General features: G+C 50.1%; 1 protein-coding gene across 4 annotated transcripts in view; it reads right to left on the reverse strand.

Moving 5' to 3' along the window:
• PTPRB (protein tyrosine phosphatase receptor type B) overlaps positions 1-24,893 on the reverse strand; it is a 116,966-nt gene that overhangs the window by 12,117 nt on the left and 79,956 nt on the right. For all 4 annotated transcript variants that reach the window (XM_038550010.1, XM_038550009.1, XM_038550008.1 and 1 more), the window contains 14 exons: positions 22,547-22,825; positions 22,061-22,210; positions 19,626-19,869; positions 13,439-13,545; positions 9,863-9,962; positions 9,000-9,083; positions 8,880-8,897; positions 8,642-8,723; positions 7,972-8,062; positions 7,037-7,113; positions 5,821-5,955; positions 4,506-4,628; positions 4,151-4,314; positions 2,219-2,354 (listed from right to left, as the gene is read on the reverse strand). In XM_038550010.1, coding sequence (XP_038405938.1) covers positions 2,219-2,354; positions 4,151-4,314; positions 4,506-4,628; positions 5,821-5,955; positions 7,037-7,113; positions 7,972-8,062; positions 8,642-8,723; positions 8,880-8,897; positions 9,000-9,083; positions 9,863-9,962; positions 13,439-13,545; positions 19,626-19,869; positions 22,061-22,210; positions 22,547-22,825 — 1,790 coding nt within the window. The remainder of the gene's footprint in view (positions 1-2,218; positions 2,355-4,150; positions 4,315-4,505; positions 4,629-5,820; positions 5,956-7,036; positions 7,114-7,971; positions 8,063-8,641; positions 8,724-8,879; positions 8,898-8,999; positions 9,084-9,862; positions 9,963-13,438; positions 13,546-19,625; positions 19,870-22,060; positions 22,211-22,546; positions 22,826-24,893) is intronic.

Raw genomic sequence — 24,893 nt, forward strand, 5'->3', positions numbered from 1 at the left:
CCAGTGATGTTTACAGTGAGCGTGTCTGCTCTCAGCCACAACGCACCCTGGAGTTCTGGGCAGATGTACGCAGGTGACACATGAGCTCAGAGGCCTCCGACAATGACTAACACACACACACGCACACCACACATTCTTCAAGACTACTTATGATGTGAAAATCTCCCCTTCCCCAAATTAAAATTTGTGGTCAAATCCGGGATGTGGGAAAATATATAGAACAATTGAACTGGCGTCTTTAATGAATAAACAGTTTGGGAAACAAAGGAGGGTTATTATAGATTTAAAAAAAATTTAAGAGACTTCGACCAAATGCAGCATGTGGACTTTGTTTGGATTCTATGGAAACTCAGTGTAGAAAGCAAATTTGAAATAATTAGGGATATTTAAGCCCTGACTGGATGTTAGATGATATTAAGGGATTATGGTTAAAAATGTTAGGTGTGATAATGATATTCTGGTCACAATCTTTGAGTCTTTCTCTAAAATTTCTGCATACACAGCATTTAAGGATCAAATGGTTTGATAAGTAGGATTTGCTTTGATATTTTCCAATAAGGCCACGGGGTAGGGAAATAGTGTATGTGGGATGTAGAACACGGAAAAAGAACACGGAATACTGATAATTGTAGAAGCTGGAGTTTAGGTGCACGGAAATTCACTATACCATTTACCCTAGTTTTATGTATTTAAAAAAATTCTGTAATAAAATATTAAAAGTATAGTGTAGTAGTTATAATGAAAGTACTCCCAGCCCAGGACAATGGTGGTGACAGGTGTGCCTACAGGAAGCAATGATGCTAGATCCCACCCTGAGGCTGTGGGGCTAAGGGCTTTTTTTTTTTTTTATAAATTTATTTTTTATTGGTGTTCAATTTGCCAACATATAGAATAACACCCAGTGCTCATCCCATTAAGTGCCCCCCCCAGTGCCCAACACTCAGTCACCCCAACCCCCTGCCCACCTCCCCTTCCACCACCCCTAGTTTGTTTCCCAGAGTTAGGAGTCTCTCATGTTCTGTCTCCCTCCCTGATATTTCCCACTCATTTTTTCTTCTTTCCCCTTTATTCCCTTTCACTATTTTTTATACTCCCCAAATGAATGAGACCATATAATGTTTGTCTTTAGAACAGGTTCAAGCCCCAGCTTGGCCACATCATAGCTGTGCAAATGCCTTTAGCCTCTGCACCGCAGTTGTGTAGCCTGGAAATGGAAAAATGATACCTCACCTCTATGCTTTTTATGAATTTAATGAAATAACATATTTAAAAACGCCCTGCAAATGTCAAAGGACAGTACAGATGGAAGCGTTTATCCTTTGTAAGCAGTGTGCACTTGTCTGGGGTCTCCAGAGGTGGGTGTGTGGCTGGGGGGTGGGTGACTGGAGGAGAGAAGAGACCGTAAGTGTGTTTCCTCTTTACTAATGGGAGTTCTGGGGCTCACTCGCCAGCCTATCTTAAAATGATCTTTGAGACAGATTGGCCTGATGATGTCCTTCGACAGATGAACGGATAAAGAAGATGTGGTCTGTGTACACAATGGACTGTTCCTGAGCCATTAGAAAGGACCATTTACATGGTCCCACCATTTACATGGACACGGATGGAACTGGAGGGCACTGTGCTGAGTGAAGTAAGTCCATCGGAGAAGGACCATCATCATGTGGTTTCACTCATATGGGGAATGTAAGACACAGTCAAAGGGATTATAAGGGAAAGGAGGGGAACTGAGTGGGAAAAATTAGAGAGGGAGATAAACCATAAGACATACCTAACTCTGGGAAACAAATAAAGGGTTGCAGAAGGGGAGGTGGGCGGGGGGGATGAGTGACGGGCACTGAGGAGGGCACTTGATGGGATGAGAACTGGGTGTTCTACTTTATGCTGACAAATAGAGTTTAAATAAACTCTTTTAAAAAGTTAATTAAAAAAAAAGACAGAGTGCCTCCCCATGTACAATGCATTGATTTAAAGGATAATCCATCTTGCTTTCTCCCCACCTGAAGAAGACGGGCAAACAGCTTGGCAGAGTTCCACAAGGTACCTCAAGGTCAGTGAAATGTGTTTTAAGATAACAAGTCCTACAGAACATCTATAGTCAGTTCTTTTCTCTTCCTAATGAGTCATAGGATATTTGTCCTCGTCCAATTAGAGCCGTGGGCATCGTGGGGAGAGCGGCAGAGGGGGCGGTCTGTGTCCTTCAGCCTGTAACTCTTACCTCAGTCTGGACCATGTGAACCCTGTGAAGCCTCAGGTCGTTCACTGCGCCGTAAATGTCCACGGAGTCTTTGGAGTCTAATTGCTGGAGGATTCGGTCCAAGGCGATAAAGGTCCCAGTCCTACCCACGCCAGCACTAGGAGAGACAGAGCGACAGAAGCCTGAGCCTTCGGGGCCACAGTGGCCTGTCGGGCCTGCACCCAGAGACGCCAGCGCCGTCTTCCTCTTTGCTCCCGCACTGTGGGAGAATAAGGAGCGCTGCTTCTCTCAGGGAGCCCTGTCCGTGAGGGACCCCACCTTCCATCTCTTTCTCCTTCCTCCTTCCACGTCCCCCACCCAGCAGGGACAGGTGTGGCTCTGCACTTAGCGCGTGTCATGTCCACGCACCGTGTTTTACACTCGTCCTGCGTACGTGCAGATCCACTGACAGCACGTACTGCTCATTTTGTGGGTCTCCGAGGTTTGCTAAAATGATGACGTGTTTCATGTGTCCTTTCGCCAACTTTCTTTTTACTCAATACCTTGTTTTGAGATTTACCCCTGGCGTTACATGCAGATCCACCTTCTTTTAGCTTCTCTATAGAGGTCATACGCCACGCCACTGCCAAGCATCGCCTGCTAATGCGATTCTTGGCATTCTCTGATAGACAAGGAGTTTTGTTGTGTGTGTGTGTGTGTGTATGTGTGTGTGTGTTTTAGGATTTACTCATTTGAGAGAGACAGAGAGCAAGCAGGGGGAGGGGCAGAGGGAAAGGGAGAGAGAGAATCTCAAGCAGGCTCCAGGCTAAGCACAGAGCCCATGTGGGGCTCCATCTCACGACCCTAAGACCATGGCCTGAGCCAAACCCAAGAGTCGGACACTTAACCGACTGAGCCACCCAGTTGCCCCGACAATGAGATCATTTTTAATTATTGTCTTTGAAAACCCGTGTTGCAGTGAACCTCCTTGTGCACACATGTAGGCCTTTCTCTAGGGCTGATGTCTAGAAGCAGAACTGCTGGATCCTAGGGTGAGAACACATTGCGCTTCACCAGGGATGGCCGGGTTGCTTCCCAGCAGCCGCACCACCTGGGGATTTCGGATGCTCAGCCTTATGGGATAAAGGAGAACAGTTCTCTGGTGGCATGGGCAGAAACGCCGGCCGTTCTTCAGAAACAGGAAGCCTGGGAGTGCCTCGCATTCCCATTAAAAGCATCAGGGTTCCACTGACATATAAAAGCTGGGCTCCTAGGGTGCTGGGCTGATTGGCAGGAAACGAAGGCATCTGACATTTCTCTTGGTGGAGCAATTCCCTGCTCTTCTTAGTGCCATTCGGCTCCGACTATCAAAGTGTGGCTGCAAACATTAATTAGCTAAACACCAGGCTCCCAGAGAGGAGGAGAGAGGGACTGCTTGGTAGGCTGACTGGCCGTGCAGTAGAGCAAAGAGAGGTCAGGAGGGAAGTGCAATTTAGGAGCAAACTTGGGTGCTACAGATGCCAAGTGCCACTCGACTTGGAGGGAGGTCTGGAGCCCGGAGTGGAGGGATGCTGAGCGTTTATGTGGGTGGAGGAGAGAGATTAGCCCTCCCACCCCGCCCCAAGGAGGAAGAAAGGCAAGAGGTGAGAAGAAGCAGGTTGTTGCATGAGAGCGGGGTTTCTGGCAACTTGGACCGGGGGGGGGGGGGGGGGTGCGGGGAGGGCAGACAGGACCCACTCCTAGACGGCCTGGAAGTCACGGAGGGACTTTGCATTTTGTACAGTGGCAAAAACAGCAGGAGGGAGAGAGAGGGGAGTGGACAGTGAGGGTGACGGAGGGGTGAAGGCGAAGGAAGGGAAAAGAGAGGAGAGAGCATGACGATACCCTGCAGGCCCAGGTGGGCTGGTTAGCACAGCTGGACTGGCCCCCGCCCGTGTTCCTGGCCCCCCACCCCCCGCCCCCGCCCCCCCGTACCTGCAGTGCACCACAGTGGGCCCGGCGCCAGGGCTCCGGCTGATGTAGTCCCTGACGGTCCTCACAAACTGGATCAGGGACTGGGTGGTCTCTGGGACCCCATGGTCTGGCCACACCGTGTAGTGAAAGTGGCGGATGAGCCTGTGTGCATCGAGTTGCTCCTCCTGCAAGAGCAGAGGGTGTAAGGGGAAGGACCCAGGGCCGACCTTCATGTCTGACCACTGTGGCCACTCAGCAGCTCCCAGGAGCCGAAACCACAGGGCAGGAGGCACCAAAAGCAGGGGTGGGGTGGGGTGGGTGGGTCACAGGTGTCCCGCATCTTTCTAAGCTGGGGGTTTCATGAGTTCCAACATACGCTGCATATCCTAAATTCTCGGATGGTCCACTCGGGCAGCACAGACTCTGAGAGCATCTGCAGGATGAGGTCCCCATAGTAGAGGGAATCCTGGTCCGCTGGCCAGTAGTGGTCACACTTTACCTAGAGGAAGGCAGAGGGGGAAAGACGTGAGTCTGGACACATGAGTCCCCTACGAACCTGGACGTTTCCTCCTTGAAGTGACTTCCTGAGCTGGGACTGAGCATCTGACAATCTGCTCTGCATCCATGTGCTCAGGGCCATGCCAGCCCGCTGCTGTGAGGCGGAGCACCTCTGTGCAGGGAGAGGAGCACATCTGTGCAGGGAGAGGAAGCACCTGTGTGCAGGGAGAGGAGCACCTCTGTGCAGGGCATGGAGCCCCACCTTCGGGTTCACGTCTCTCTCAGGTGGGGGATCCAAGGCTCGAGCTCCTTGTTGCTCTCCTCAGCATTTCAGTCCCACCACTCATAGCCCAGGTATTGCGGGGGTTCTCTCTGAAGAAAGTTCCAGCCAGGCAGAAGAAGGCAACGTCTTCCTGGTCCCTCTTTGCTTATGTTTGAGGTCACTGTCCCTAACCTGGACCAGGTGCCATGTGCCCGGTGGTCTTCGAGAAGTCAGAACACGTGGCTAAGCTCCGATTTGCACGAAGGGGGGCAGGAGAAGGAATTATGGGCATGCGTCCCGGAGCACAGGTTCCAGGCACCGGGTTTGTAACCTCTTCTGTAACCTCCAAAATGACCATATGCAGCGCATACGGGACCGTAAGTGCGTTGCAAGGGCTCGATTTGCCCGGGGAACGATTTCGCTTTGTGCCTGCAGACCGGCCCCGAGTGCACTTCCCTTGATTCCGCAACGAGAGGCAGCCCCAGCGAGCCTGCCAGTCACCCCGGCCGAGGGCCCGCAGGCGGCCGCTGTTCGCTCTGTGTCACAGCCCTCTGGGACCCCGCTCTCCGAACGGAAACGCCCCCGACTGAAACTGCAGAGCCACCATCAGAAGGCATAATCTGGGCGCTGGGGGCCAGCAGGTGGGCGGCCGCCTTGGGCCCAGGGCGTGACCCCGGGTCCCAGGATCGAGTCCCGCGTCGGCTCCCTGCAGGGACCTGCTTCTCCCTCGGCCTGGGTCTCGGCCTCTCTCTCTGAGTCTCTCAGGAATAAATAAATAAAATCTTTAAAAAAAAAACAGAAGAGGTGGGCACAAGCCACGGGAGCCTTTTGCAGCCGAGGGGCCCGACCCACTAACGTGATCTGTCCCTGGCTTTGGGGGTGGGCCCCATGGGGGGGCGTGAGCACGCGAGGCCGGAGGCCTGTTACTCACCCGGCCCTTCTCCACGCACTGGGTCACCATGACGATGTTGTGGACGTTCTGTTCCCACGCCATTTTCCAGAAGTCATCCTTGGTGCCGGGAAGAGGCCCCTGGGTAGCTATGTACTCTCTTCGGAAGCTGTTGCCCTGTGATGGGTTTACAGGCCGGACAGTCAGGCACGACATGCAGCAAGCCTCGGGGGCACGGGGACAACGGCCGCGGTGCTGAGCTGTCGTCAAGCGGCAGCTTCGCCGTCTACCGGGCGGGTCTGTTCTAAGGCACCAGAGGGCTGGGGCAACGATCTGGAGCATTCTGCACGGTGTGTGCACATGCACGCGTGCAGACTGAGGCACCGATGTCCTCAGGCTCTGCCCCCGTTCCTTCTAGAAGAGCCTAAGTCGCGTTGGACATTAGAGGGCTGGGGAAAGGCAGGTCTGGGACCGGGCGGATGGGAGCCGCAGGGGATGCAGCCTGCGCCCCGGGCCCGACCTGTGTCACCACTGCCACACCGTGGCTGCCACCCGCCGGCCAGTCCCCGAGCCCCCCGCCCCTGGGCTCCTCCGGCAGCCCAGCGCCGTGCTCCCGGGGCAGTGCTCTCAGGCCAGCAGCGCAGCCCGACCCGGGCTTGCGAGGAGCCAGAGTCCAGACCCGCCGGGCCTGCAGACCCACAGGACCCTGTGGGCCGTGGATGCACGTGCAGATCGGAGGGTGCCCTAGGGCCTGCTGCCAGGCGGCACCCTGGTGCCCCGACTCTGCGGACCCCCGAGGCTCAGGGGGCAGGTGGCGCTTACCCCCGACCGCAGAGCGCTCACTGACAGTCCAGGGGCCACTTGAGGTCATTACCCTCCTGTTCGGGGCCAGAACACAGAGGTCCCACGAGGGGCGGCCCTGAGCCCGGGCGCGGAGCCTGCTGAGTGACCGCCGGGCCTCGGCAGCCCGAACCGTCGAGTTGGGCTTTCCAGAATCCGGATGACGTGGAACAAGGTGCCCTCGCTGGGCAGCCTGAGCAGGGGGCCCCCCGGCCCCCCAGGAGCTCTGATCGGGGCTGGGGCTGAAGCCTTTCCCGGGGCCGCCCAGGCGTCTTGTATCGCATGGCTGGGCCGGGCAGTGACGACGTGCGCCCTGTGCTGCGTGGCGCCTGCCAAAGGCTCGTGGACCGAGAATGGGCCCGGCGCCTGCAGCGTGGCCGCCCATGCAAGCCTCATCCCCGGGCCCCGAGCCACTTACGGGGATGTAGCTGGCGTTGATGTAGTCTGAGCACGGGTCGTCATCCACGTTGGACAGCTTCACTCGAGACGCATCGTCTGGAAGGAATGATGGACAGATCGGTCACTGGGTCCTGGGCGGGCTTTCCACCATTGGCCGGCTGCTTGGTGCTAGAGTGCAGCAGCTCTGGACCCCAAGACACCCCTGGGGCGGGGCTTCTGTTCGATTCGCAGGTGAGCCTCAGACAGGACAACCGACTGGCCCAGGTCTCACGGGAGGCTGTGAACATGTGAGCCAACCGGCCACCGGCTCTCTGAGGCCCCCTCTGCCTTCCTTCTTAACATGACGGCATTTGCCCTATGAGGAGGCCGTGTCCCTTTCGCAGCTGGGACGAATACAATCCAGGACCACCATCCGCTGATCGGGTCGGGATAATAAAGAACATGTAAGGGGCAGCCCGGGTGGCTCAGCGGTTGAGCATCTCCCTTCGGCCCAGGGCATGACCCTGGGGTCCTGGGATCGAGTCCTGCATCGGGCTCCCCACATGGAGCCTGCTTCTCCCACTGCCTGCATCTCTGCCTCTCTCCCTCTGTGTCTCTCATGAATAAATAAATAAATAAAATCTTTTAAAAACAATAAAGAACATGTAATAATTGCTAACTGGGGACTTTAAGGAAACCCACGTCGGCCTTTGCTGTTAGCCCTGCTTCCCAGGAGAAGCAGTGGGACCACATGATAACATGTCAACCCCGTGAGAAGAGCATCTCGAACCAGAATTCAAGCTGGTCGTTACCGCATGGGTGGGAAGTGCACTAACATCCCTTTTAAAAGGCACGCAGGGCCTCGGAGCCTCTGTATCCAGCTATCCCATATCTCTTTAGCCCCATTTTATTCCTGGAAGAGAGAAGAAAGGGCTAGAGGGAAGACAGGATGACAAAGTTCCCCACGAAACTCACAGGGCAAGATATTGTTGTATCGATTTTTCCCTCTATTCTCCGGCAAGAGCGCAATGTCACATGATTGGTTTCGACCCACGTCTTTCAAGTCCTAACAGGTCAAAAAAAGAAGTTTGCGAGTGGAGGATATGAAACCGAAGAAGGCAGATCGCACAGTCCCTGAGATACACAACGATCTAGGAACATGTCACAACAGCCACTGTTTCCGGAACGCCTTGTATGGGACCTGTGTGACCTCCGCCTCCCCTGCCCCCAAAACCCCAGCCTCAGAGGAGCTATCCTCACCTCCGTTTTACAGATGGGGCTCAGACTGGGATAAGTCACTTGCCCCAAGGCGCGGAGGTGGCAAAGCTGGGCAGTGGACCCGAAGCCTGTGCCCTTTTCACCCTCCCACCTTGTGCCCCAGTCCAGCAAATCGCCAGGTTAAATAACTGACGGAACCAGGTTTACAGGTGAGACTGGCTCATCCTTCCTTAACATCTTATCCAGGTAGCACTTTGTTTGCTGTGCTCTTCAGGAGATGAGAGCAGATGGATCTGGAACGGACTCAGGCATGAGAGCGCTCCGCCGGGATCCTGCAGGGTGTCCTGACCCCCGAGCCCCCCTCGGCCCTCGGCCTGGGACCCGCAGGAGAGACTGGGACGAAAATTCTGCTGAGTCTGAGTCGTACCTCGTATTCCTTGGACAGGAGGTAGTTGGAATCAGCCTGCAGCTTCATGAAGTGCCCTTCAAACTGATTTATTTTTATTGGGCTATCGTTGAAAATATAATAGAAAGGAAAAAAAAAGAAAGAAAGAAAGAGAGAGAGAAAGAGAGAAAATTACTGATGGGAAGGGACACCGCCATGCCCAATCTGAGTTGTACTTCGAAAGCAGGTAACAGAGGTGCCAATGAGTTCTCGCTCTTACCAAGACGTCTTCCGGTTACTGTGAAGGGCGCCAAAAGAAGAAAGACCTCGTTAGCAAATCTCACATAAGACACTCAACTCATCTTTCAACACATTATGTGAAGGGAAATGTGGCGCTCACCCTTTCTGGCCCAGGTTCAAGTGGACAGATAGTGGTCGATCCCGGCGGATGCTCAGGCGGGCAGAGGGCCTCTCTCGACCATGGCTGCAACATAAGGGAGAGGATTTATATTCTGATTACGAAACTTGATTTAAACAGAGTTTTCCATTTATGGTGAGGCTGTGCATGTCTGTGCAAATATGGATTTTTCAGTATTCCTGTAGATTTACACTCAGCCAACGTCTCTTTGAGGGGAGGAAGCGCATAAAGAAGAAATAGATTTTTCCCACTCAGAAACGGATCTCTGCAATAGCTGGAGATTTGTCTTCTGGTTTTTGGCTACAGGTCATAATCACTTCCCACACTCTCAATAAAACTTTGCTTAAAAAAAAAACCCCGGTAAACCTTAGATGCAAGACATGACTGCGGGAAGGAGGACAACGTGCCAAGCACATTCCCTAAGAGGAGGGGGCGTGGCTTTGGGGCCACATGCTATTTGGTTCTTTTTGGTCCCTTCTTAAATTAGCATGACAAATATGACCACGGAATGGTGATGGCAACCACGCTTTTCAGCGGTTTTTCAGAAAGGCACTTGCTTGTGCAAGTCACAGACATCTCCGAATCCAGGAGCAAAAGCAGTTATTCCCCATTCAAATGAAGCTACAGATGGCCCCTCGGTCCTTTGGGTTAGGGCAAAACTCATCAATGGCAAGTAGAGACGCTGAGAAAAAAGTGAGTCATCGTTGGCAGGTTTGACTTGGTTTTCTTGAGAAGCAAAGGTGGTTCAACCGGGGAGAAATGACAGGATCACTTTTCAGGCTAAAGGGCGTTTCCGGTTACCTCTGTACAGTGGGGCGCCGGGCACCAAGGAATCGTGCACTCACCTGGCTTTCTGCCTGCAGATGAACAAGGCAACAGCGGCCACCAGCATGCCGATCAGGAACAGCCCGGCGCTCACACCTTCGATGACTCCAAACAAGGGCTCTACAGGCATCCGGACGGACACAATAGACCCAGGCAGGAGAATTAGTGCTAAAGAACTGGGAGGAGAGCCACGGAAACCCTCTAAACCCCTAAGGACGCTGTTACAGGAAAACTCAAACGATGCCCACGCTGCGGTATCTGCCGTCCGATGGGAGGTGCACCTGCGGCCCGGAAGAGGGGATGCGGGTTCCCACTAGGCAATGGCAGGTCCGTTCTTAGACTTTTTTTTTTTTTTTAAGATTTTATTTATTTATTAGAGACACACACACACACACACACACACACAGGCAGAGACAGGCAGAAGGAGAAGCAGGCTCCATGCAGGGAGCCCGACGCAGGACTCAGGACTCGATCCCGGGTCTCCAGGATCCCACCCTGGACCAAAGGCGGTGCCAAACCGCTGAGCCACCCGGGCTGCCCCGTCCTTAAACTTTTGAGGTTAATGGGGTTCAACTTACGAAGGAATTTTATACTCACTTGGGCTTGTACATAGAGTTAGGACACTTGAGATAAAGGCCAGCAGTTGGCCACCGTGGTAAAAACGCTATTTCATTCATATGATACAAGTATGATAGTATTGGGGACTTTGGCAGGTTCCAGTGAGTTACTGAGAGCTCTTCAATGAAATTTCATTTTTATTATCTGCTGTGATACTACCTCTGGGAGTCTGTGAATAGTTAGAGTAGCCTATTTTTATTTTTATTTTTTATTTTTTTTGAGTAGCCTATTTTTAAAACAGCTTTGGGGCCCCTGGGGGGCTCAGTGCATGACCCCGGGGTCCTGAGATCGAGTTCCACATCGGGCTTCCCGCAGGGAGCCTGCTTCTCCCTCTGCCTGTGTCTCTGCCTCTCTCTCTCTCTGTGTCTCATGAATAAATAAAATCTTAAAAAAATATAACACCTTTATCAAAATATAACTCACATACCATTCAGTTCACTGATTTAAATAGTATAATTCAATGATTTTTGGGATAGTCACAGAGTTTTACAAACATCACCATATTCAATTTTCCGACGTTGTCACCTCTCAAAAGAAACCCCAGGCCTCTTAGCAGTCATTCTCCATCCTTCCCCAGCCCTGGCAGCCATGAATCTACTTTGTCTTCATAGATTTACCAATTCTGGACACTTGATGTAAACTGAATCCTAAATATGTGGTCTTCGGTCATTGGCTGCTCACACTTGGCAAAATGTTTTCAAAATTCATCCGTGTTGTAGCATGTCTCAGGATTTCATTCTTTTTTATAGGTGACTAATATCTCATTGTATGGAATATATCACATACTGTTTATGCATTCACCCATTGACGGACATTTGGGTTATCTCTATTTGGGGGCTATTATTATTATTATTATTTTAAATATTTTATTTATTTATTCATGCAAATGCTTCGATTTGCCTTTTCTCTAATGATTAATGATGTTGACCATCTTGTCATGTGCCTATTGGCCATTTGAGTATCTTCTCTGGTGAAATGACTATTCACATCCTTTGTCATCAGACCTTTTATTATTGAGTTGTAAGGTGTCAGGTCCTTAGGTGTGTCAGACACGCGAGCCTGATCAGATATTAACTTGCAAATAGTTCCCCCCATTCTGTGGGTTTTCTTTTCACTTGCTTCATGGTCTCCTTTGAGGCACGAAAAATACTAAATTTTGATCAAGTCCCATTTGTCTGTCTCTTTTCTCCTTCCATTGCTGTGCTATCGCTGTCACATCAAGGAAGGCATTTCCTAATCCAAGGTCACAGAATTTTACTCCTACGTTTTCTTTTAAAAGTTGTACTGTTGTAGCTCTTACATTCAGGCCTCCAGAACAGTCCATTTTTGAACGTGCACTTTAAGCCCTTGGATCTGTTTCTTCAGGGTTGCTTTTCAAGACTCATTAAATCAACACGCTTGTGTTTCTTTTAATGTGGTTAATATTCTTTTCTGGATATGTGCTTACTACCTTCCTTTCCGGGACTACACACAATTTCTATGGCTTTCTAAATAGTGAAGAATTGTGTTTACAGTGCCCCTGCTTAACATTAAATTATAAGCAAACACATCTAAATCCTCTTAACTGTGTTCTGATCCCTTTTTGGTTTGAAAAGTGGGAGATTATCCCTATATTTGGCATAAATAGATGGGAGTGTTTGTGAGGCTGAGTCATCTTTTGTCATGCAGCATGAGAGACTGTTTTAGCTATGAAGAAGAACTTCCTGAGGCCAAGCATTGTAGAACCCTGGCTCCAGGAAGAGGCTGGGACAGATGCCGGGGTCAGTCTCCAGGAACAATGTGCTGAAAAATGATGCTATTCTCAGCATGATGAGAATATTCGGAGTCAATGCAGTGCAGAGGTTAAGGGCTCCAGCGGAAAATGCCAGAATTCCAGCTCTACCTTCCAGGGCAAGTTACCCAGGTCCAAGAAGTCCTCTTGGAGCCCTAGGGCTTGACCTTTAAAATGGGGGATGATAATAGTATCTACCTCAAAAGCTTGTATGAAGGTTGGATAAACTATTTCGTGGATAAAAGAGAGTAAATATTAGCTACTGCTATTATTCAGGCTTTCCCTCTACAATTCTAGGGAAGTTTCTTTTATAAATTTATGTAAAATCTTTTAAGTTAACATCTTTTATGGTGTAAAAGCCACATATGATAAACAAAAGGAAAAAATACGGCCTATAATCCCACTACTTGGAGATATGCATTGTTAATACTTTTTTTTAAGTAGGCTCCATACCCAGTGTGGGGCTTGAACTCACGACCCTGAGATCACAAGTTGCATGCTCCACCGACTGAGCCAGCCAGGCGCCTCTCGTTGTGGATACTTTGGTGTTTTATCCTCTAGTCTTTTTTTCCCTACGCATTTCTATGTTTGCACACACGTACATTCCCACCTGTGACTGAAAGCCTTTTGTACTTATATTTTGGCCTGTGCAAGCTCCTAATTTGAATGTTTTTCACCCATCATTTATAAAAACTTCATTTTATTTATTTATTTATTTATTTATTTATTTATTTATTTATTTAAACTTCACTTTAAATTAAAGAAATCCGATACTTCCATCCTTCTTTTCAAGACTGATGCCCATTCAGTCCATTCTCCTTTAGAAATACGAGCGAGGGATCCCTGGGTGGCGCAGCGGTTTGGCGCCTGCCTTTGGCCCAGGGTGCGATCCTGGAGACCCGGGATCGAATCCCACATCGGGCTCCTGGTGCATGGAGCCTGCTTCTCCCTCTGCCTGTGTCTCTGCGCCTCTCTCTCTCTCTCTGTGACTATCATAAATAAATAAAAATTAAAAAAAATTAAAAAAAAAGAAATAACGAGCGATTTCTCCAATCCAGATCGTCCCTGATCCCATAAAGATTGAAATCCTAGTGAAAATGCATGTTCCCCTCACCCTTAGCCCAGCCACCAGACCTCTCCACAGAGGCCCTTGTAAGTGATGAGGTAGGTGGTCGACTGTGCAAGTGGATGGGGACTGTGGCCTTACCTGACTCTGTGGTGATGGGCAAAGAGAAAAACGTGTCTGAATAGAGCGGCTTCGTGAATTCCTTCAGGTCCTCATCGAACAGCTGTGTAAAAGCCCGAATGCTGATTCTGAAAGGAAAACCGGACTTTATTTAAGTGCGAATTCGCGGCTGACCACAGAAGAGGTGTTCAAGGAGTAACAGGGTGGGCACCTGGTCCATATGTATGCTAGCTAGGACATGAATTATGGAATCAGATAAACCCGGGTTCACTCATGCATGTGTTCATTCATTCATCAAAGGTTTGCTGAGCCCCTACCATGTGCCAGTCCCTGTGCTAGGATCTGGGGAGACGATAAGGGACACAGCAAAGTCCCTACCATCCCAGAGCTTACATTCTCTAGTGTTGGTAGTCAGGTAACGTCTACACAGATTTAATACACCGGATGGTGATCTGTACCACGAAGAGCAGAGCAGAGTAAGGGTGAGGGATGGGGATGGGGATGGGGACTGGTGCGTGGAACTGCCCTATTCAGTGTGGTCAGTGAAGGGTTCCTGGACAGGAGGACATGTGCCCAGGGGCAAAGGAGGGAGGCCGAGGGAACCACGGTGGGGAAGCCCTGAGAGGAAGGACCAGATGGGGCCCCGCCCGAAGAGGAGGAGGGAGGAATTCAGGATGGGCCTACAATTTGAGCTCAGCTCATTTGAGACAATAATGGCATCACCGATGGAAATGGGGAGCTAAGCTGGGGAAAGAGGAAGAGCGCTGCTTGGGCTGTGTTGGATTTAGAGTGACAGGGAGACATCGATTTAGAGCTCTCCAGCTGGTGTTTGGAGTTATTGCGATCACGGCGGTTGTCCACACGTCCCTGTGGGATGGTGCCCGGAGCTGAGCTGGCCCTAAATTCAATAAGCCACCAAGATGCAACTTGTAAAAGATAAAGTTGTAACCTCAGCCTGGATGAAAAGTCTACTGTCCCCGTCATGGAACCTTGGTCTCATGGTCCCTGGGTGAGTCAGCGCAGGCGGGCTGGCTGCGCTTGGTTTCTGGGGACATATCTTAGGAAGGGTTAGAGATCGTTCGAGGTGATTAAACAGGATGACAGACAGAAAAGGCTTGGGGGGGGATCCCTGGGTGGCGCAGCGGTTTGGAGCCTGCCTTTGGCCCAGGGCGCGATCCTGGAGACCCGGGATCGAATCCCACGTCGGGCTCCCTGTGCATGGAGTCTGCTTCTCCCTCTGCCTCTGTCTCTGCCTCTCTCTCTCTCTCTCTCTGTATGACTATCATAAATAAATAAAATAAAAAAATAAAAAAATAAAAAAAAGAAAAGGCTTAGGGGAACATGATGGTTGACTCCGGATTTAAAGAATTCCCATGCAGAAGAGGAAACCGACATCGTAATTTTTCTTCTTGAAGGTAGAGTGAAGCCCAACAGGCCGAGGTCACAAGGAGGTGTAGTCTGGGAACAAAAAGTCACTTTGTAACACCTGGAGTATGAGCTGCTGCATAGGTAGTGAGCTCCCAGTCATCGTGGGTGTTTAAGCAGAGGCTGAGAACCAGCTCTCGGAGGAGCTGTAGGAGAGCATCCCTGCACTCAGTTAAGGACTGCTCAGGCCAGCTCTTGAGGTCTTTCTCTTTCAAATTGTAGGTCTGCTGAGACTATCAGGCTGGATTTCTACAGGAGACATTTTCCCAGTGTTAATTTAAATCTTATGAAGGTGCACGGAAGTCTCTTTTTCCTTTTTTTAAAAAATCTAGATTTGTTTAACCCAAAAGTTTCTGGGCGTGCCCTGTAATACTGCTGAACTAGTGTCACCCAAGGCAGATGGTTCTGACCCTCTGTTCCTCCTTCTAACTCGTGCCCACGTCCACGTGCAATCTCGGAGCATGAGCAGGCTGCTGTGGATCCAACACACCTGTCATTGGCATCTCAAAAAGCTACTTTCCAGTCAAAAGTTGTACGTCCCAGGCTCAGCGACTATTGCTGGAAGTATTGTGAGGGGTCCCTGAGGGGTGACAAGCAGTCAGCTTGCGTGAAGTGCGAAGCTGGGGAGCAGGAGCATGCTGCTAACACACGGTGCTTTGGGAAATGAGTCTCTCTGGTGAAAAGAATTTCCAGTATTGGCATAGCAGCTTCTAAGTGTGGAAGGATCCAGAAACATGGTTCTGTTGGAGCATCTCCAACTTCTCCAGCGTAATCGGGAAGTTTCTTCTATTACTTCAGAGATTTGGAACCTGAAGTTTGGAGAGATGTCCTGTCTCGTTCAAGATCACAGAGGGAGGGATGCCCAGGTGGCTCAGCGCTTGAGCACCTGCCTTGGGCCCAGGCCGTGATCCTGGAGACCCGGATCCCTGCAGGGATCCTGCTTCTCCCTCTGCCTGTGTCTCTGCCTCTCTCTCTCTCTCTCATAAATAAATAAATAAATAAATAAATAAATAAATAAATAAATAAATAAATAAATAAATAAAATCTTAAAAAAAAAAGATCACAGAGGGAGCTGGTGCGAGAAAACCAAACTCTGTATGTTCCGAGTCCCAGCCTGGATTTCCTTCCGGCTTAGTTTTGGTTTGACCGCACTGACTTCTGTTGGAGGGATCCCACAAAGGGCCCAGGCTGGGAAGCAGCAGGTCTGAGGTCGAGCTAAGGCTATGCTGCCGATTAGAGGAAGGGTCCCTACAGTTTTTAGGCCTTGGTGTCCTCGTTTATTAATAAAAGGCACTGGACATAAACCTCCACATGTTCTGTTCTGAAGCTCTAGGTGCAAAACACAGACTATGAGATGAATGCAGAGGAGTAAGGACCTCTGGGCAGCCAGAAAGGAGGGGATGACCTAGGATAGGACCACCCTAACCTCAGTGGACCTTAGACCGTTTCCAAAAAGGGACACGGCCACCACCGCTTGGCTGGCTCAGCCAGGCCCGTCCCATCCTGTCTTCCCGGCCTTGTCTTCCCCTGCTACCCCCTTCCATGCTCTCTCCCCAGGTTGAAACGGGACTATTTCCTCTTCTCCGAATAGTCGGTGTATTGCCCCCTCTGCACTTTGACTCTGGATCTTCCCTCCGCCCTGACTCTCCTTCTGTCCCTCTCTTGGCATTTTTGAATCCTTCCCTCCTTTTTAATGCTCAGAGCTAAAAATGTCACCTCCTTCAAGAAGCCTTTTGAGCCTTTACAGCATTTGTTTACCCTAGTGCCTTTCAACATCTCTGCCCGTATCTTACAGATGCCTCTGTGTGTGTGTGTGTGTGTGTGTGTGTGTGTGTCAACAAGGTTATTTTAATAAACAGACACACGAGAGTAATGATCTCAACCTTACATGTGTCCAGAATCAGAAATCGACAGCACACAGTTAGAGATCGTGCGGTTCGGCTTCCATGCTGACTACCTGGTTGTGGTCACACTGCTACTCTGTTTAGAATAGAAACGAAACCAGATCAGCACCCTGCTAACCTCCGACCTGCCTCCCACCCACCACGATCTGCTCTTTCTCTTCCTGTATGAACGACGCTAACTATACCCCCAGGTAACAGGAACCTGGTAACAAATGGGAACACATTCTAAACCAGGCATTTCCCATTTCCTTTTTCATTTTCATTTTATTTATTTATTCATGAAAGACACAGAGAGAGAGGCAGAGACACAGGCATAGGGAGAAGCAGGCTTCATGCAGGGACCCGACGTGGGACTAGATCCCAGGACCCGGGGTCACACCCTGAGCTGAAGGCAGACGTCCAATCGCTGAGCCACCCAGGTGCCCTGACATTTCCCATTTCTTTTCAATCTGATTTCCTCCCCATGTTGTCTCCTGTCTACCTATTCTCTCTAGAAACAGGATGCCTGACAGCACTGAGGCTCATCATCCCGAGACACGCAGAACTGACTGCACCAAGGCCAGGGTTGGCAGTCACATGGGACACCACTGAGCATCCTGTTCCCCCACCTACTTTGAAAGGCTTTGCCTCCTCTTATCAAGACTTATCTGCCCAGCATGCTTTTCACAGGGGACATGGAGGAAAGTTGTGTTCTAGAAAACAAGTAAGGTGTGAGTTGATTAAGGTGCAAATAAGAATGTATAACTCTTCACAGGGCATCTGGCTCATTCCCTTCTTGGTTCAACAAACATTTAATGAGCGCCTCTTTGGGCCCAGGTACTTGCCATATTGTTTATCTCCTCCATTAGACTGGAACTCCTGTAGCCTGGTGAAGAGGGTAGGTAACCAAAGAGCTACAGGATGCCGGTAAGTAGAGTCTTGGGGGGATGGAGGCTCTGAGTGCTGCCGCGGAAATGCAGCTGGGGCCACCGCCCAGTGTGGGTGGCTGGGTTGTGGGGTAACATGTGGCTCATTGAGGGCTGAGCTGGCTTTTGAGGCGTATGAAGGGACGCACCAGCTCATCAAGGGAGGGGAGGGCATCCCAGATAGAACAAAAGGGACGTGTGGAGGCTCAGAGGGATCAGAGAGGCATGTGAAGTGAAGAGCAGCAAGTGAAGGGCACTGCAAGTGAAGGGCAGCAAAAGGCGGGGCGTACTTGGTGGCAGATGGTGGGAAGCAAAGGAGAGACAGGCAGTCGGGAGGGGGCCTTATGGGCCCTGCTCTGGAATCCCACCTACTCCTGGAAGGGAAAGGGGACCCCCGGAAGACCTTAACCTAGAAGGGACATGACCAGTTTTGATGGGTCCTCTACATCCCTCCTGTGTTGCTGTGCAGATGGGAGAAGAGAGGATTTGGGAACTGAAATGCCTTTCCGAGGTCACACAGCTAAGTAGCAGCGCCTGAACTCCGTGCAGACTGTCCCAGGCCCGGGCAGCTTCCAGTGCTGGGCCCAGACGGGGGAAATCTACCGCTTCTCATCGCCCTCTCTTAAGTGTAGTAAGGGGCCACCTTCTCTCCATCGCTTTCAGGAACCGACAAACAAGAACCAGCCTCCACCGTCCAACTTGCGAATCAAATAGAGCCTTTGGGAGACTTTTGCTCAAAAATCCTTGATCCCAGTGACGGAGGAGTGCGGCATCTCTCGATTCTTATAGGAACTGAAGGGTTCCCGAGTGCTGCTCCCTCTGACTGTGCCCCTTTGCTCTGTCCACCCCTTTCAGGCAGGCTCATATGGTGGCTTCTCCAAGTAAATGGCACTGATAACTGTGCGCGTGTTTACTCTGTGGATGCCGACTGGCTGGGGTGGCGGTAGCATTTTGGGGTGAGTCCTGGGCAGGGCTAGCTACGTATCTCCTGCTCAAAGTCTCAACGTGAGTCCTCTGGTTTAGGAAACCCGTCAGCCTGCCCATGTTGATTCGGGGAGAGGCTATGAGCGCTCTCAGGTGGGATGCCATGCCGCTGTCTCCCTTTGGAGCCCACAGCAAAGTCTCTGCTGGGACTCATGGGGGACATTCAAAATACACAGGAGTCAATAAGACCTGGGCACCGATGAACCAGAGGGGACACTGGCCCACAGGGCACCTGCCCGCACCCGGGAGAGACAGCACATCCTCCGCAGCAGGGCTGATCTTGGACGCCCCGTAGCTTGCAGCCAAGATAGCAGCCAACATTCGCTTTTTCTTGAGGACTCTGCTTGGGATGCTGTGTACCTCCTCTCATACTTGCTTTCGGGGAGTCCGGTGCAGGCCAAGGGCACTGCCAATCCCTACGGCTGGAAGGGCCTGTTGGCTGCGGCAGTGCTTCCTGGGGCCAAGCCAAATGGCTGCTCCTTTTCAAGGGTACTCTCCTTCACACAGGAGCCTTCGCCTTCCACAGTTCTGTCTGGACCACAGAGCACTTTCATCTTTTTATGCCTCAGATGATAAATGAATAAGTGTAATTTCAACCCTCACTGAAAGTAGAAGATGAAACCTCATATTTCTTGGGTCCCCCCCAACTCAGTCTTCCTGTTTGGACATGTTCCCCGTCATTAACATAGTAAATGAATTGTTTGACATGTGCTAAAGAAGTTTCAGGAGAAAGAACAACCTATTAGGAACCTTTGGTTCTTCGTATAATGGATTGGAGCTTTTGCGCAAGGCCGAAGGCCTTCTTGACACGTCACCTTAGTGAATGGAGGCAGGAGCACCACTTTTATAAATTACCCAGCAACATGCACAGCACTGTTGTAACACAGGTTATTAGTCTACAGGAGCTCATATGCATCAGATGCCCAGACAGCTGCGCACCCACTAACGAGGCACGTCCCTTCTTTGCAAAATGATGGTAATACGTCTAACCTGTAGGCCGTGCGTGGCTTCAGTGGTCCGTCACAGAATTTCTGCTGATTGGGATCGCATTTTCCACCCAGGCTCTCCATCTCTGCCCCAAGCTTAATGTTAAAGCTCTTGGAGCTGCTGTCAGGACTTTCGGCACATTTGCTGGCAAAATAATCGGTCTGATACATCCGGATGGAGGCATTGTGCCTGTATTCCAGGTAGGAGGGCAGAGGGTGCTGTTGTTCTGGCTTCAGCTCATCACTGCCTGGAGGGAGGAAACCCACAGTGAATGACCGACTTTCTTGTGACTTCGGCGATTTCTCACTAGGTTTCTAAGTCGGCCTCCCCTCTCCCGCCATCTCGGGTTATCTCCAAAGTGCAGACTCTTTGACCTTGAAGGATACTGTGAAATTCTGCTAATGAAGTTAATTTTAATTCACTTCTTCTAAAATAAAAATTAATAATAATATCTGTATACACAGGATGTCATACACACACGTACATGTATTTGTATGCACACACACACCCATCATTTTTCTCGGAAATAAAACGTGTGTGTTTGAGAGGTTAACTCGTTGCATCAGAGGATAATGTGTTCCAGAACTCCAGAAAGTTGGACACTCCCCACTGTACGAGTCAACCCACTCAATAAGTTCTCTGCCTTGCCAACGACCATTGTAGCTGAGCTAATAAGGAAACCCCTATGACCTAGGAAATAGGGAAGAGATAAGAGAAATCAAGTTCAAGGCCAGAACAGTCACCCACAGGCACGCTCCACGTGCCACACCCAGTCTGATAACTGCTCCGCGTGCAGCTCTCTGTTATCTTGAGTCCAGTGTAATCCTGGCTCAAATTTGGCCCTGCCTGTAGCACGCTTCCCAGAACTCTTCCCTGTCCACCCAGCCTGCTGTGTGTTTTGGCACCGCAAGCTCGTTTTGATGTTGGCTGGAGGAAAGCATAATCAGGAAGATAAATATTACAGAGGTAGGATACCATTTACAGCACACTTCAAGGAGTGGCATTACAGGGGTTCATCACATCCTGGAGCCTCGGTTAATAAAATTCGTTCACAATGAGTGGGTCTTGGAAATACTACCTCGTTGGCAGTAATTGAAGAGGAATGTTGCCTTTGGGATGAACTATAAGCTATGAATGACATTTATAGGAGATGGATTGCTCCCTTAGATCACCAGGGGAGCACGGCCCATCTCCACGCACATCAATAATTGAAGCCCACAAGGCTGGAGAACATGAGGCTGCCTGCTGGGGTTTGGCTTCCTTTTGGCACTCCCTTACATTCACGTAGTAAAGCTTTGTGCTCACTGCACCTCCATTACATCTAAAATCTCTCCACAGTTCACCGAGTTATCTCTTAAATCCTTATCCACAGATACAAGTAAACATACCTATTTACGAGACATAAGGAAATCTGGGATGCACCACTGACCCTTGAAATGATTTCGTTAATTCTGCATGACCAACTTCAGTACAACTAAATAAAACGTCAAAGCACACAGACCATTACATACCCTGCGAGACTGAAATACTATTCTGCCTAGGAAGTGCCCCAGGCCCTGTCAGGTTTGGACTCTCTCGCTGCCCACAAATGGGTTAAAATAGTCAGGGATGCTAAAGAAACTCATGGGTAAACACCTTAAGCAGTTTTGAAAACTATGAGACACGTCAAATATATTATGACACATCACTGCAGATGCAGACATGTGCTTTGGAGAAACAGGCCACACACGACCTCGGTGGCTAATACAACACTCCAGTAGGTGGACAAATGCCAACTTACTAAGCTCTAAAAATCCTACTTGGCGTCGTCTAGGAGGCTGCCATCACCCTTTCCTTGTCTCTGCCTGGCCTGTAGGAATCAGGCAGGCAGTGAGTAATGTCGTAGACCAGAACTTGAAATTTACTGCTGAAAATTCAGTAGAGAAAGGGAGAAGGGTTTTCGTGATCATCTTTTCCCTCTTGTTGGCTCTTGAAGGTTTTTTGTGAATTGGTGGGTGGTTTGGAAGCGTGTGCTTCCCTGGGGTGTTTGAGATCAGGGTGGGGGAGACGCCGGAGTACGCGGCTGGCTGGTGGCTGCACCGCAGAGTGTCCACGGCGCTGGATGAGCAGTGAGCAGGTGGTGAGGATCAACCAGGCCATCGATGCTCTTCCAGCAGGGCCTGGCTCATCACGAGGCCCTTAAGCGAGGGTCACTGATACCATTGTGGTTGCTACTGTTGTTGCTCACCTGTTGCACAATTATCTGTGCAACGGGCTTCTTGCTGAGAGAGCCTGTGCCCACGTATTTGTCACATCTCCCAGCATCCACTGGAGACGGGGCAGGAAGATATAAAACTTAAGGTTTCTGCTCTAGAACACCTGGCCACAGAAAGAGCCACTGGGGTGGCCTGGGCTGAGGCAACCCTGGGTCTCAGGGCAGAGAATCTGGCGTCACTTACCGTCGGCCTCTCTCACTACCACTGTGAAGTACTTCACAGCTCCGTTGGTGTCACTGAACCAGCTGCAGTTGAAAGTGAAGTTGATGGAGGATTTGCTGATGAGCACATCCTTTTTGTTCACGCGGATGTGTGGTGGTGGAGGAGGGGGCCCTGGAAGGGATGGAGAAGGAATCGGGGGGGTCACAGCTCCACTTTTCCACAGAAACAACAATTGGTGAAATGAAGGTCTCTGCTCACCTACACCAGTGTGTGCGTGTGTATGCCTGTGCATGTAGCTCGCTGCCCTGATGCCCCCCCATGCCCCCGCAGGCCGGGCACCTCAAGCACGCTAAGGCCACTTCCTGTGCCTGCTGCTGGGCTGCTCTGCAGGCATCCAGAAGGGTCTGCACCTCCCGGACACTTTCTGGGTCTCTTTCATCCCAGTGACACCAAGTTGCGCTACCGGGGCCGGGAAGTGGGTGGGGGTGCCCCCCAGGAAACACTTACGGTCTATCATTGTGATGGTGCTGCCCTCCACCACCTCGCTGCTCATGCCAGCCGACTGCACCTTGATGGACACCAGGTACCTCTTATGGGGCACGAGCATCATGATGTTGAGCAGAGACTTTTCTTTCTCCAGCTTTCTGGAAAACTCAACTTCTTGGGTGTCCATTTTCCGACACTCAATGCTATAGCCGTCAAAGTCAGAGTCAGGAGGGATCCAAGAGCAGGCAATGGCCGTGGAGTTCTGAGGCCGGCAATGCAGGTTCTGTATCTTGTCTGGCTCTACAGGAGAGAGAGGGAGAGACGGTTTTTTGTTTGGTTTTGTTTCATTTTTTCCCCCCCAGCTCCTCTGAGCCCCATTTGCTCTGAGACCTAAATAAGTAATTCTCAACATTTACTTGGGTTGCTTTTCAAGAAAGGCAGTTCTTATGGCTCTCCCAAGGAATTTCTGCTTCCCAGACCATACTTTGAGAAACGTGAAAAATTACAGTGCTGTCCCCTTAGAAAATCACCAGGTGCCAGTGTGATCAGAAACACAAATGCACACTAAATTTAGCACAGGCATGAAAATCAAAGGGCAGAAGTCAGATGGAAGGTGGGACTGAGTAGCCCAAAGGTTAAAAGGGTAGCTTGGCCTGCCTGAATTCAAACTCTATTTATCAGTGTGACTTTGTGGGTGAGTTACTTACCGTGTCCGTGCCACATTTATAAAGTGGGAAAATGAAGAGTACCTACTTCCTATGGGGATTGCGATGGTTCAGTGAGTTGAATCAGGTACGGCCACCCAGAAAACCATGCCTGGCATAGTAATTGCTCAGTAACTGCTGGCTCTTATGAGAAAATTAAGACATGGCATTACTTACTTGTTACCTTCTAGGCCATGGCTCTGTCCCCCTCTTCCATTTTTTTTGCCTTTCCTGCTCACATGCCATCCTCCAGGCAGTGAAACTACCTGCAGTTCTCTGTATCCACCATGCTTTCCCACCCCCTGTGCTTGCGGTCATTCAGTTTCTTCTGTCTGACACAGTGCCTGACCCAGTAGGGACTCAATGAAGGTATCTGATCTCATTAGTTGTGGTGAATGACTCCACAAGAAGTGAGTGATACAGTCTGTCAAGAAAACACCTAGATGACCTGACCATGCAGGTGAATAATCAAATTCTAGGCCCTCCCCAACTTGCTACGTACCTACATCTCTAATTACATCCTATGAAGCTAAATTGTAGATTTTTTTTTAAAGATTTTATTCATTTATTCATGAGACACAGAGAGAGAGGCAGAGAGACACAGGCAGAGGGAGAAGCAGACTCCATGCAGGGCGCCGGACATGGGACTCGATCCCGGGTCTCTAGGAATAAATTCCTGAGCTGAAGGCAGACGCTCAACTGCTGAGCCACCCAGGTGTCCCTAAATTATAGATATTTAAATTTAATTTTAGCAGCTGAGCCATTTAAAAAAGAAGGGGTCTCAGTTCCCCAATATGTTAAATCAGAGGGGCTCTGGTCCTGTGCTTCAAGTGTGCCTTGGGGGGCCAGGGGTGCTAGGCTGGGTGACCTCCCTAAGACTTCCCTTCCTTGGCTAGCCCTCTGTCCATAGGGATTTCTGAGGAGCCTTCAGGCTCTTGAATAGCACTTGAAAATCTAGTTCTAGACCACCCTATTTCATTCCAGGAGTCAAAAGTCTTGATAAATACTTAATTATAAAAGCCTGCCCGTTGTTTCATTGACCACGGTGGAAAATACAGTAACAATTTTCAGATGGCACTAATCAGTGGCATCACTCCATCGGAAAGGCTCACAAGAGCACTGCATAATATGGGGAGGGATTAAAAAAATAAGGCTGAAGACAGTTCTGTTTGACCTTTAGGACACCAAATAGGAAAAACACCTTCCAATTCACTGTTGGGTTTTTATAGTCCCTGTTATAAATCTCCTCCTTTTCTCTTTTTTTTCCCACTTGCCCTTCCTCCCCAAATTAAAATATATGCTTTGTGCATAAACCTTGTAGACAGGACTGGCTACATAACGTTCAGGGTCCAATGCCACGTGAAAATGCAATGCCCTATGTTCAAAATATTATTAAGATTTCCAGGTGGTGGCAACAGAAAATTAAACCAAGTGAAGGGTCCCTCTAAGCATGGGGCCTGTGTGCCCGCACAGCTGGTGGCCCTGGCCCTGCTTGCAGAATAGATCATAGTGATCTTCCAGGAACGCTGTGTAGACCTAGTAATCCCTCACGGAGCAGCAGCTGTTGCTCCGATTCGGCATACAACCCGCCTTCTCCTTCGTCATAGGACTCTTTGTCCCTAACAACCATGACTTGGAAACACTCAGCATCTTTGTGCCACTGC

This window comes from Canis lupus, chromosome 10 (genome assembly GCF_011100685.1).
Source record: "Canis lupus familiaris isolate Mischka breed German Shepherd chromosome 10, alternate assembly UU_Cfam_GSD_1.0, whole genome shotgun sequence".
Taxonomy (NCBI): domain Eukaryota; kingdom Metazoa; phylum Chordata; class Mammalia; order Carnivora; family Canidae; genus Canis; species Canis lupus.